Source organism: Corvus hawaiiensis, chromosome Z (assembly GCF_020740725.1).
Source record: "Corvus hawaiiensis isolate bCorHaw1 chromosome Z, bCorHaw1.pri.cur, whole genome shotgun sequence".
Classification (NCBI taxonomy): domain Eukaryota; kingdom Metazoa; phylum Chordata; class Aves; order Passeriformes; family Corvidae; genus Corvus; species Corvus hawaiiensis.
In genome coordinates this window covers 67942348-67956432 of record NC_063255.1, presented here as the reverse complement: position 1 = coordinate 67956432, position 14085 = coordinate 67942348, and the positions used below count along the sequence as shown (strand labels likewise).

Below are 14085 nucleotides of genomic sequence, written 5' to 3'. Positions count from 1 at the left end.
AATACTATCTACTGGCACTATCAAATGTATTTCATACAGTTTATGACCAAACTATGCTTTAGGCATAATCCATTAAAATTTGCAAAGCCAAAAAAAAGGGGGAGGAACATAAAACATGCATGTGACCATGCATTGAAAAAAAAAGGTCTGAACTTTTTAAACAGCATTTGTAAGCTCACACTCACACAGCTCAAACTTCAGTGCAATGGCTAAATCATTCAACAGTCAAAGAATAGAACCATGCAAAGAAGAGCAAGTTCTTAAAAACGCCCCAACTAAAAAAAAAAACAAAAAAACCCAATCCAAAAAAACCCCCAAAATCCCAAAAAATACCCAAAACAAAAAATGAAAAAACAAACAAAAAACAACAACAAAAAAGAAAACAAACAAAAAAACCAAACCAGAAAACACCAACTAAACCAGAAACTGTTATCCAGTATCCATTCTGCAATGCAAAGGTGAGAAACTAAATCTACAAAAAGGCTGTTATGGCTTAATTTTGTTTTGCAGATTAATAATGCAGCACTTGAAAAATGGAAAGGTGTGGCTTCACCTCTGACCAGCAGAGTTAAAAATCTCTCCATTTTCCTTTATCATCATGGGATACTCTTTAGGCAGTCTAAACTATTAAAGACTTGCCACTTTCAGATGGACACAAGATCAAGTGTACCAGTTAGGATTTCACATTCACAGTACATAAGAAAATACACATGGAAGGAAAAGTAAAGGGTTAACTTAACAAGGATTTATTCACAGGAATACATGTAAGTAGAGAAAAAAAACACAACAGAAAAGCTAAACAAATGAAATGAAGAGGATCCAAACCAACTGTCACTCTGTAGCTTTAAACTTGCACCCTTGTGCATTTAACTACATCACAAAGGGCCACCAACATGCGCCAATACAGTGTAGATACCCTGCATTACATCCATTAACTTAAACATCTCTTTAAGATCATGCTTTGAACAAAAAGAAAGCGTAGAAGGTAATACGCTGAGTGGGAATAAACACAAATATAGCAATCTTGTCATCAACTTCTACAATTGTCTTTACGTGCCAACTAACATTTATGCAGCCTTTAACGGGTCTTACCATGTAATTAATTTTAGAGATTCTGATAAAATCACTAGTATATAACCATGCAGAAAGCACATCACACTGACAGCACAGAGGCAAATATTTTGCACAGCTATATCAGCTTTCCACATTGTGCAGGTTACACACAATACAATATCAATCTTACTCTTAACAGATCCTAAAAAGGTATTTCAAGGCCTAATTGTTAACTACAGTACTTTATATCTATATTCTTAATAAAAATAAATTCCACTGAATCTTAAAAAGGAATTTTAAATGCAGGGCTATATTGAATTGGTAAACTGCAACACAAAACTGGCGCAACATAGGTAAATGTATACCAATTTCACTCTATGTGATGCAAGCATGCTACTTTCCCACTAATTAAAATTACTTCTGATCACTATGAGCCAGAACGCATGCCTGAACCTTAAACTGCAAGTTAAGAATAATGCCTTACTCTAGAAATTAAAACTAACAAAGTACAATAATAAAATCATATCCACTACCTTGGTTGTTTTTCTTAACGTAAAAATTAAGATGTCAATCTTTTCTTTGCAGTGTCCCTCTTCTTACCCCCAAAATGAAAGGAGTGACTTGTTTGGCAGCTTGCAGGTTGCTTCATTTTGCCCAAGTTAACTTTATTACTTTATGATGGGGTTTCTATACTGTACACTGCAAGTGCCTGCTCCTAATACAGACACAAGCTGCATTTTAACTGTACTAACTTCGTTTGTGTGGTTCTCATTAACATGCAAATACCTAGGAATCCCATCAAGCAGGATGAAAATAATGTAGAAAACCCTTACTTAAAAAAACAGAAAACAAAAAGAAAGCCTTTTACTGTTTGTGACCCCCATTCTTAGGTTTCCTTTATTGTGCGCAAAATATTATTCCTCTTTACGTATCCCTATGGTTCAATTATATGGTTTCTTATTTTGGTACAAATCCCCACAATATTCCAGAATGTGCTGTTTTGTGACTAGATTCTTTTTTTTTTCTTCTTCACATCCAGTGCAGAGGTGTAATAGGAGACAGATTTCCACCCACAAAGGCTCCAGATGTTAAAACATTTCCCAACATCGACTTAATACAGTGACGTCAACACCTCCCTCCCGCCCCTCCCAGTAGGGTTGGGATTGTACTGTATTCCCTACTGGTTTACCCTTCCCCCCAGTAAAGGGTAACATTTTCCCTGGGTGCAGAGGCTCCCTCATAGTCTCCCAGACTGAAGGACCTGTAAAAGGAAAAGACAAAGGTATAATTAAATCTTACCTTGAACATTTGACAGGTGCATAAACAAAGAGCCTTTTTCAAGCAGTTAAGTGCCAACCTTTAACTTAAAAATGGATTTATGCCTAATGTTCCCTTTTAAGTCTGTTAAGAAAGCAGCCTGTTTGTATCAGATAAATTATTATTCATGAAACAACAATATATGCTTTGAAACTACATTGACAATTCCACTACTGTGCTGAACTTAGATTTAAGATAAAAGCAGCCCTATATATTCTAACCAGTTTTTCCATTTTTAGCTCAAAATTATGAGGTAGTTATGACCTTGAGAAAGAATATTAAACATATCTGCAACTGACCCAGCAGCTTCCCTTTCAGGTGGATTAAACAAGATAGCCAGAGTTTCTCCGAAGTTGAAACTGACAATAATGGCAGATTTTATCACTTTGGTTTCCTTTTCATCAGGAGGAGAAAATACCCTTACGTCAGAACTAAAATGCCCTCATTGATAAGTATGTAGCTGTTTGAAAAGTTTATTTTTAATCCATTGTTCTGATGTAACATGTAATGCAAATAGGATTTTTTATGCCACTTACTTCGAAAAAATCTTGGACTGACTTTTAAATAGTTGTCCATTCCAACACTAAACAGAACTGCATGATTCACTCTCGTAATTTCAGTACAAAAATTCTACTCAAAGTATGAAATTTGTATAAAGACTAAATGAACAAACTTAATTCATTCTCTTTTTTGGCTAATATAATAATCTCTTCCCAGTATCACACATGGGAAATTTGCTTTATACAGTGTACACAGGTAGCATATAAAGCAAGGTGGTATAATAATAATAGAGCTACTCTGGAATGGACTTCCACTGTTCCTTTTTGAAGCTGAATCATTCTCCACACAGAACTGTCAAACACTTCTGAATTGACGCACAAAATGGAACACGGCAATAATAAACACATCAGCCACCCCCAAATATAAAGCCTTACAGTTACTGTAGTTACATATTAGCATAGCATTCTTTATTCAGTGGAAAGATCATTCAGTATGTAGTTAGGAGTATATTAGACTTCTCATAGCTAGTGTGTTAACAAACCTGCTTTCTTATCCTAAAAGAGTATTCCTGCTTAGACCACATCTGCCATCTATTAATTCATAACATATAAGGTAGCCTGTGTCTTTAGTATGATGACTTGAGGATCATATTCATCACTTTGCTTATTAAACTTGAACCAGCACTTTGTTATACCTACACTTCCAACTTTCTTGATAAACTAATGTGTGTATCACAGACTCAGTTTTTCTTTCTTTCTTTCTCTCTTTGTAACAACAAAAAAAATCAGACAAATGCTTTTGCTATAGCCACCATCATTTAAGTATACTATCATCCCCTCTTTCTTCCCTTCATACGGGAAGGAAAGATACCTCCTCCAGTGTAGATCAGCAATTCTAGACCGATTAATTAATTATGTTTTATATGATGCAAACAGGAAGGACATCCAAGCTCTGTTTAGCAAGCAAGACTCATGTGCTTACCTCTAATGATGGGACTGCAGCTACAGTGCATGAGGTTAAACTCCATAGTAAGCTGCAAGGCGCTCTTTTAAGGGAAGAGGAAACTGGTCAGAGAAACGCCTCCAATTCTCATCCCCAACTTGATTTTTAAATCCATGAAGAATCTACAAATGAGAAGGGGGAAGTCAAAATAAGCAAAAACCAGAGGGTACATTATTTACTAGCCTCATATGCAGTAAGCCACAAACTGCTGAGTTGTACATCTGGCCACTGAATTCTCCAACTTCATAGTGAAATGCTACAAAGAAGCAAAGGAAGTAGATACAGCAAGGTCTTTCTTAATGCGTTTCTGTAAAGGTGACATAAAGAATACAGCTACCCATGGAAACTAGTGTGTGTATTCCTATTTGTATGTATTTTAATAGGTAACTTAAAACCTAGGGTTAAGCCATTTCAGAATCTCTATTTATAAGTTTTTCAATTCATTTTCCATCCATCCATCCATCCATCCATCTATCCACCCATCCATCCATCCAACACAGCTCATATATGTTAAGATTACTGTGTTCACATTTATTTTTTAATAAATGGGAAGTATATTGTGGGAAGTTGAGGTGAAACTGCAGCCAGCTTTTGTCAATTTCTAGCACATATGTCAAATCTTTTAGAGTCCTGTTTTTTGCATGGAATCTGTAAGACAACTTCACTAAAAATGAAGCTCTTAAAATATTTTTTGTTTTGAAAGAATAGGGATCCACAGTCAATGGCAATCAAAAGCCAGTAAAAGAGGAAAATCAAGAATCTACAGGTTTCAGTCTGGACCTTCTGATGCAATAAACTAACTGAAAACGAAATTATACTATCAGAAAAAACCTTAGTATGTCCCTTAAAACAGTAAGTAAATGCAAAATATTAGAAAGGACAAAACCAGACAAAATTACTGTTCCTCATGGAAAACTATACCAAGAAAGTCTGAAGTTTTGTTTTCCTTTTTTACATTCAGTATAACTGAATTGTGGAAGTCTGTCCGGAACACATCCTCAAATAAAAGGCAATGTCAAAATTAAAGCTCATGGTAACAAGTTCACGCTCCACACAGGACTGTCAAGCAGAGCTGTTTTTAAACAGATGTAGTAGAAATGATATTACATACAACCAGTTAACTTACTGCCTTTCTCCCTTCCCACAAGCAGGCTCTTTCCTAAACCCGAAGAGTCACATTAACCAGGTGCTAAGAAACTACTGAAAATCTAAGAATGCTCAGATATGACAAAAGGTTATGAGTCAGATTTTAACACTGGCAGCTCATCTATCCATGCTCTTGAAAGTATTTTCACTCCCAGTTCTAGTACTAAAGAATAAAACAAAACAAAACAAAAACTGGACAAATCCAGTTTCTCTCCCTTGTTCCTTAAAGTCAAAATTACTGTTGGAAAAACATCTAACTGGACTACAATAATCATGTATTCATGAAGAAGTAGTCTAAAAACCCTGCATGCTATCACTGAAGAAAGCTTTGTCTCCTTTCCTGCAAGGCAAAACCCACAAAAATACTTTAAAATTGCTTGCTTAAAAAAGCAAGGATGTCCTTATGCCAAGTGACCAAGAACCACTCTGTCTAGTTTGAATGCATTGTCTCCTAAATGGGTAACTTGCAAAGAATCTGAAAAAGAGGAGTTTAACTTGCTGAAGGACTGGTGCAAAAACATGCACTGAGACTGCTTTGGGCAATCATGACAGACTCTACCCAGGACCTCCTTTTAAGTTGTAATTACTGTTTTGTTCTGCTGATGTCAGAATACTCATAGCTGTACATTTTCTAGACCTAATGTTCCTTGGAAGGAGACTGGTTATCTGAGAGACTAACTAGGACAGTGAGATTTCTGTCTTTGCTCTTAAAGATGGGATAGAAAAGTTCCAGCTTCTGATTTGATGCTCACACACGTCACTAATTGAAGAAAAAGTCACAATACCAACCTATGATTCTAATAGGTCCTTAAGAATATGCTCCATTTTTGCTTTAAGAATATCATGAACTTTACTTTTGACATACAACTTTCTAAAAATTGGGATTTCACTATAGAACTTGTGAGGTGAACCACTTTTTTTCTCTCCCTGTCCCTCTCTCAATTTTTTCAAATTTAAGATACTAGTGCCAAAATACAATATACCATATTCTGGGTGGGGTTTTTTTGTGTTTTACTTACTTAATACAAGGCAAACAGTCCTTTTGTTTAAATTCTATTGACACTTTTTCTAGGGATGTATTCTTGGGTATCACTGTATGTTAGTTTCTTGAATCTAGCTCAACCGAGAAGGATTCTGAGGAGGATTAAGCAAGCCATTATCTTCAGCAGGAGTTAGAGAAACAAATAAGATACCACTCCGATATCTTTAATTTGAAACTTATGTATTTCTCCAAAACAAAGGAGCCATCTCTGTGGCAAAAAGTAGTCTTGAACCCTACAAATCTCATTTTCTGAAAAAAACAGTCTTACATGTAGTATAAACTCCACTGTTCTTCCAAATGCAGGCAAAACATAGTAGGCTGGACATTATGAAAAGTTGTTTGAGGATGATTAGCCCTTTAAAAACCATCTCAGGTGAACTTTTCAGCCATTTAAAAAAGTTTGGAATAATCCAAATGCATCTAAGAAGATACAGCTTAAAAAAAAGTCAGGATTTTCATGTTGCTTTGTCTGACTATTTACGACCTTGCATGACCACAGAGCGCAGAGAAACCTCCATGACCACAAACACAGTAAGTGCTAGCAGTGAAACAAAAAAAAAGAAACCAGAGGATGTAAAACAACCACCATTAGAATATACTGTTATCTTAGAAACCTTACCTTACAGAACATGTCTCGAAGATCATCTTTTGGGCTAATCCATGATGCAACAGCATCACAAAAAAAAATAAAGTCCTATAAGATTAAACAATCATATAGGTTAGAAACCTCAATTTATACATCTGAAAACAATGCTTGCTGTTCATTCCGTGAACCATGGATAGTCTTTGATCCCAATTCACAACTCCTTTTGTTTTTATGTATTTATTTTCTGCTTAATTCAGACAATGGTAAATTATTGCATTGCCTAAATGTTCAGGAACAGAAATTGCTGAGTGTCTTAAACCACAGTGAAGCCAACCCCAACTCTCCCCTCTACACCACACTAGTATAACTTCAATTCTTTCAGTACACATACAAATGCAAGATCTACTCACTTTAGTCTAAGCAACAAATGCATCTCCCACACACTTCTAGTTAGGGGAAAAAAGCTGTTTTATTTAAGTAGTTTTTTTTCTGGGACACAGGGAACATTTATCATATAGGTTCAAAACTAAGCCACCTCAAAATCCCTACACTTTGTTCATCTGCTGTCATGCATTATGTCCTCCTACACCAATAGAACACCAGTCTTTAATATATGTTGCTAATGCATATAATTTCAGTAGGAATTGAGGATGATGACTAGAGAGGAGATGCGAGTTAATGAAATGGGTTTTTATTTAACCCCTCTTTGTAAGCTACATGAATGAACAGACAGTAAAAGACTGAAATGTGAAGTACAGAATGAGGCATAAATGAAATGAACTGAAAATTTCAAACCAAGGCAAACGCTTGATTCTTGTGTTTCAGGAAGAACACTTCCAGGCAGAGAAGAGGGAAAAACCAGTTTTGTTTTCCTCTTAGACAATACTACATTGATACAGTTTTACTTTAGAGGTGTGGAGATTAAAGATCAGGTCATATTCTATTCTTCAGTCGTACCATTTATTTTAAAGAGAGGCATGTTCCTTGTCACATTGACTATTTGAACAACTTATCTAAAGTTGAAACAGGATCTTCCCTACCCTAGTGCTAAGAATGAAGGGGTGGTTACTGGTTTTATTCTGTTGCTTTTTTTAAAAGCCTAGGTTACATCTGGAAAATAGGTTTCAGAATGTCAGCTTTTACCTTATATTTGCATACAGATCCTGACCACAACCTGACAGAAGTATTAAAATACAGTTATTTTAATCAAAGTTCATTATTTACATATTCATTGCCAGTAAAAGACAAAAACTGATTTTAACAATACTTCTATCCTTTTTAGATGACAATTACTGAAGCATCATGATACATATTCACAATATAAACATTTTGGGCTCCTTGACTTCAAAATAAAGCTACATCACGTACTGCAGGGAATCACTTCAAGGCAAACTTTTTCATACTCCACATACATTTTTCACTAAATTTCACATGAGCAAAGAAAAATTAGCATCTATTAATGTATCTTACTTGAACTACTCCACTGGGGTTGACCGTAATCATGGTACATATTCCACGGAATGCCGAATCCTTTTCCTCATTGTCTCTTATGTTTCGAAGAGAGGTGCACCTACCAAGTTGGAAAGCAAAACTTAGATAACTCTATTACTTTTCTTCAATCAAGTCAAAACTAGATGACAGTATCTGATGGAATAAGTCACACTGATAAGATGATCTGCAACATAATTTTGAACACTTAAAGAAACACTTGTTGCACACAGTTTTTACTAGCACAATCCCATTAGGCATCACCTCCAGAATCTGACTTTTTTGCTAACTGTAGTTAGGAAGTGTGACCTGTATTCCATTAAATACAAAAGAAACATGGATCTGGAATACTTACAGAAACTATCATTATTAGAAGCAGAACATGAAATACTGTCACAGTATGAATTATGTCAGATACCACTTACAGAACAGTTGTTGAACTTTAACAGCAGCAAGCAAGCTATTTTATACGTAACAAATCTATAAACATATATTCCTTACAGCATTTCAAGCCTCAGACTGAATTTTAAGTAATGCACAGTTTAAATTTTACAGTATTTGCATGCATTGTATTATCATTCTGGTGGATTTTAAATGCTCTTTCATAGTCAAGCTTTAACACAGCAAGCATGTGACAATCTTATCCCATGCATAAATTAGTCGTTAGCCACAACATAAAGAATACATGACGGTGCTACTAAAAACTCACAAACCTGATAGGACAAGATTAGTCACATGGTTGGCAATGATTAAGGATTGAGATTTTGTAACCAACTGAAAATATATCTAAAAGTGAGATAGAGAGAAGAAAGAAAGAAAGAGAGTGAAGAAAAATGAATTAAAAAAAAAAAGATTGAATAATACACACCAGGGTCTTATAAACTGCTGTAGCATGGGGGCCACCTCTTGAGGACAAACGTAACCAAGACGACCAATTGTTATTGCTAAGGTAACGCAATCACGGTTATACACCACCAAACGCCAACCAAGACATGAGCAAATGAAGGGGGAGGAGAAAAAATAAAGAAAAAACAACAAATAACTCAGAAACAGAAACCAACAGAATCTGTGTATGATAATAAACATAAGATTTCACCAGTGCTGTTTATTACCACCCCCTAAATAAGAGGCAGCAACATATATGGTATACTCTCCAAGGTAAAAGAAAAATTAAAGAAGTATGAGAGAACACCAAAAACACAATTTTAAATCCAAAGGATTTCTGATGTAAGCAGTCATTCTGTCCCCTCCTCAGCGTAATCATTTGCTAGATTTAAGTAAATTGACCCCTACACATTCAAAGTTTTTATTGAAATGTACTACAATGGATACTTTTTAAAAAGAGAAACTAACAATTTTCAGTTTTAGTATCAAGTATTCTAAACATTCTATTTTATCCAATATTTAGAATTCAAGGTTTTTAGAGACCTTATCTATCAGTAAAATACATTTCCAAATACTTTTATATGGAATATATTGTGGTCTGTCTGAAAATCCTAAACAGATGGAACATTTCTTGAAGAGCAACAAATGTTTGTCTTCTTCATAATCTCATAGCAAATTTAATTAAAAATGGTTGCTAACTCAAAGCAACTGACTGCAGAACATTAATTCTTTAATCCTAGTATTTCTCCTGCTCACAAAAGCTTTCCTCATAAGATATACACGAATCTGATTTCTGATACCAAAGCATGAGGACACATGAAAAGCAAAATTGCTTCATCACATGATTATGTAGTTTGGTTCTTTGCTCCGAGGGATAGACCAAAGAAAGTAACATTATGCAAATGTGTTTTAATGGTGTTCGCTCAACTCACGAAAGATTAATCTTCAGAAAAAGGAGAGGGTGGGGGATAATGTATCAGGATTACTTGAAGCAAAATACATGAATAATACTAAAATCCAGCAGATTTGTATGAAGCAGAAAAAGGAAACCTATGTTCAAGGGACATACTATGCAACACTCTAATTAACAGGCATTTGTGAACAGTTTCATGAAACATGCAATAAAGCAGATGATGCTTTCTCCAATAAAAGTTTGGTGTAGGATATACTAGCAGTCTGAAACACATTAATTCCGTGTGACGCAGCTCACTGTTAATGTACTATTTTGCTCTGGTGTTACTTAATTTCCATACATAGTGTCTAAAATTTTTTAGTATCTTATAAAACTTCACAGAAGCTCAAGTGAAAACACAATTTTAAGCTTAATCTGTAAATTCTTAGAGCTACAGCATAAACAAGGTATAGAAATCTCTGTCAAAACGTGTTTTCAGGACAGTTTTCATAATTAATTACATAGCAAGCTACAGCAAAACCAGTAATATTCTTGCACATATTAGTGGCACACAGCAAAATATCCCACAACAAACTTATAATAAGTACAACACACTCAACATTTATTTGCAGTTATCCATCCACATTTAAAGTAACTATTAAGAGAATTTAAAAATAAATAAATAAAAACCAGTGTTTGGATGCTTCCAAAAATTCTCTTAACAATGATGGAAGCAAACATCTAAGTATTGGATGCCTTTCAGTTACATGTATTATACATCCATCAGTGCAGAAGAAGGGAGTCAGGGCAGGGGTAAGGAAAATTTATATTGTTATACTCTCATAGTATTATACTGTTACACTATTCCATAGTATATTCCACAGCTAGGTATTTGATTCAAAATTTTCTTTTCAGAAAGTAGTTCATATAATATGCTATAAAACTAGGTAAATTATCCTTCAAGTTCACCTTCCATACTAAATGGGATAGAGGGGGAGAGAAAGTGCAGCTTTTAAGTTTAGAGAATACTGAAGGAAAAATATGCTTTGAAAAATCTCTCTCCAAATCATCTCTTGCTTTGCTTAAAAAGTATAACTGTACCATTGTATTTGCATCATATTCAATCATGTCAGACATAGTAACTAAACTGTCATTTTCTTACAAGACAGTTTTCAAACAAAAGGAAAAAAATTCCTCTGTTAGTAAAATAGTGAACAATAAATCCATTGCATTATCCATAAATTTTTGCTCAAGTATGGAAGGTGCTTTTCATACCAGAACATGCCCTCTATAAATGCAAAAGAAACAAGCCTCAGAAATTCCAATTCAGTAAGGCATTTGAGAATTACTCCGAGTTTGGAATGCAAAGCCAGAACATAAAATATGCATGCCATTATTAGAATTCCTTCCAGGAATTTGTTATTAAGTGACCAGGTAATAGAAATTAAACATAATTTTTGTTATGTCGTGGTAAAACTGCCATCACAGATCTAGATTTTTATGCATGATATTGTAAATTTATCTTTAAAAAAAAGTGCATTTTTTTGTAAATTCAAAGAGTTCATTGATTTATATATGCCAATTACATTTTTTTCACTAGACATACATATACAGTACATGTGTAAAGACATGCATACATCAAAATCAGTGAGAAATTAAGTCTCTTAAGTGTTACTACATACATTTGTCATATTTAATACTTAAATAAAACTGGAAAAATTTGTCATATTTAATACATAAAAACTGGAAAGCAGATGATAAATAGATATAATAAATGCTATAAAAGAAAAAGGAATAACTTTTCAAATCTAGATATATGATTTGCTGCAAGACTGAGACTTGTAAGAGCTTGTGCAAAACAGAGTTGTTTTTACTTATAAAAGCCAAATACATAACAAAATCAGTTCTGGTGTGGTTCCCCTATGCAATTTAAAAAATAATTTAAAAAAAAGTCTTCTAATTTCCTTCACCATGTACAGTTCATTTTTTGGGTACCTGTGTTCTCTAACAACGTCTTTGGTGTGTTGGGTCTGTTAATTATTTCTACGAGCTGGTGCAAGACCATTGGAATATAAGGCTGCATTTCTATACCTGAAACAACAATTTTAAAAGAAATTCAGAAGAAAATGACCATTAATATACATAATGTAAACAGAACATGTACACTTAACTTACTAACAAGGACAAGAATCACAAATGTAATTTAAATCTTAACATAAAGGTATCACTTGAAAAAATTTCACCCAAAACACCCAGACAAATAATTCTAAATGTGCAGAGACTTAAAGAAAAAATTAAATCTTACCCATCTGGATAGAGATTTCTCCAATTGCCCAGGTGGCATTGTTACACACAGAAATGAATTCAGGGTTTAGGTTGGTTCCCAAAATTGGCATGAAATCAGCTAGAAAGAACAACATTTTAAAATCTCATCACACAATACAACCATCTTGTCCCATTAGTTTAGGACTGTGAGGGGGAAAAAAAGGGAATGTTTAAGAAAAAGATAATGTAAGCCTATTTAAATACTTGGAAAGTATTAAATGCAAATTAACAGGCGCTATAGTCCAGCTATATATCAGATTAATGTGGAATTTACAACCTAAGCAGATAAATGCAAATATTTTCAAATTATGCTTTTAAAATCTTCCTAACAGGCTTTATCTTTATGTAACTTTTATGTAGAAACCTTTTTCTCTCCTTCCCTTGCTCAGGTGGGAGCAGAGAGAGGAAGAGAAGAAACAAAACCCAGCTACAAGTACTAGTGGTTTTATCATATGGTTGAACATCCCCCAAATCACCTGGATAACCATGTATTCAGCTACCCTTAAGAAAACAAAAAAGACCAGAAGGCAATCACATCTTTGATTAAATTTTAAGAAAAATTAGTCAAAAAGGTCATTATAACATCTGCCAAATAAAATTTTAAATTCCAAGCCTATCCAAGCATTCATTCAGCAAGTGCATCTCAACAGTATCTGTGGGAAGAAAGAGCAAATATTGTGGAAGTGTATCACCAATGCTACTTCCCACAGAAATAAAAAACAAAGCAGAAAAACAAAGTAAAACCTATCCTCTAGCCCATTTTTTCATTTATATATTATATGTATTTTTACTTAACAACAAATTCTAGTAGAACAAAAAGAGCTATAAAAATAAAGAAGAAAAATGAACTTTTGCACTGTCTACAAAAATAGGAACAACTTTTCTTAATATACAATTCAAAGGACAAAAGACTACAGACTCTTGTTGATAAAGGAAAATGACTGTGTACAACACCCTAAAAAGGCAACCCACAGAACAGGGAGTTTAACAATGGCTAATACAACCCCTTAGACACTTACAAAACAAGTTGTTAAACACGTAAAAGAAACATACCGATGCAAGGTTTAACATGCTGAAAACATGCCTTCGTCAGGTCACCTAACAATGCAAAAGAACTCTGCCGTACCTCAGGCATTTTGTCCTAAAGAGAGGAAGGAAAAAATTACAATTCTAGAAGAGTTTCTGATTCTCCGTATAAAGAAAATGTTTGGTTCAAATAGCTTACTCATCTCACCTGCATACATTGGTACATTAGTGTCAGGATATTGCTGCGAGCCACTAGCTGTTCAATGTTGCCTCCAAGTCCTTCAGCTAAACCACTGAGTAAATCAAGAGCTACAATCATGAAATCTTTATCTGGAGCCTCATATTGGTCTGGCTGTGCATTATGCAACTGCAACAAATAAGCACACATTTTAAAAATTATACTAGACTTTCTCAGGAGTATGCATAAAAAAGTTCCAGAACTGCATCTTCATTTAGATATTCAATTTCCCTGCAAACCTCTGATTTCACACAGTTAACACATTGGTTTAGCGAAGTATCATGGGAACAGTTATAGCAAAATACCATGGCTTGTGCAAGTGTCTTCTGCACCAGATTTACACAACGCTGGTACACAGGTTCACAGTATGGAAGAAAGCCAGATTGCAAGGCAGTAGCAACTGACGACAGGCACTGGAATAAAAAAGAAAAGAGGAGAGAGAAAGCAGTCACTACTTTTCCTCACATTCCTGAAGAGTCTTTTACTTGGGAGAGGCAGCTTGGAGGACATTAGGATTTTAAGTACACCAACATGTAACTGATTAAGTAAACACAACCTAGAAAGGCAGTACTGATTAGCTGAGC

At 34.6% G+C, this 14085-nt stretch overlaps 1 protein-coding gene across 3 annotated transcripts in view; it reads right to left on the bottom strand.

Annotated features, from left to right (window-relative positions):
* Positions 1-723: 723 nt before the first annotated feature.
* The window catches only part of TNPO1 (transportin 1), a 70410-nt gene continuing 57048 nt past the window's right edge, over positions 724-14085 (bottom strand). For 2 of the 3 annotated variants that reach the window (XM_048290855.1, XM_048290856.1), the window contains 10 exons: positions 13807-13914; positions 13472-13630; positions 13291-13378; positions 12218-12316; positions 11908-12003; positions 9004-9079; positions 8118-8217; positions 6681-6755; positions 3853-3995; positions 724-2314 (listed from right to left, as the gene is read on the bottom strand). In XM_048290855.1, coding sequence (XP_048146812.1) covers positions 3888-3995; positions 6681-6755; positions 8118-8217; positions 9004-9079; positions 11908-12003; positions 12218-12316; positions 13291-13378; positions 13472-13630; positions 13807-13914 — 909 coding nt within the window. In that variant the 3' untranslated portion in view covers positions 724-2314; positions 3853-3887. Of the gene's footprint in view, positions 2315-3852; positions 3996-6680; positions 6756-8117; positions 8218-8848; positions 8922-9003; positions 9080-11907; positions 12004-12217; positions 12317-13290; positions 13379-13471; positions 13631-13806; positions 13915-14085 lie in introns of those variants that run through there. The other variant, XM_048290857.1, reaches the window with a different exon arrangement.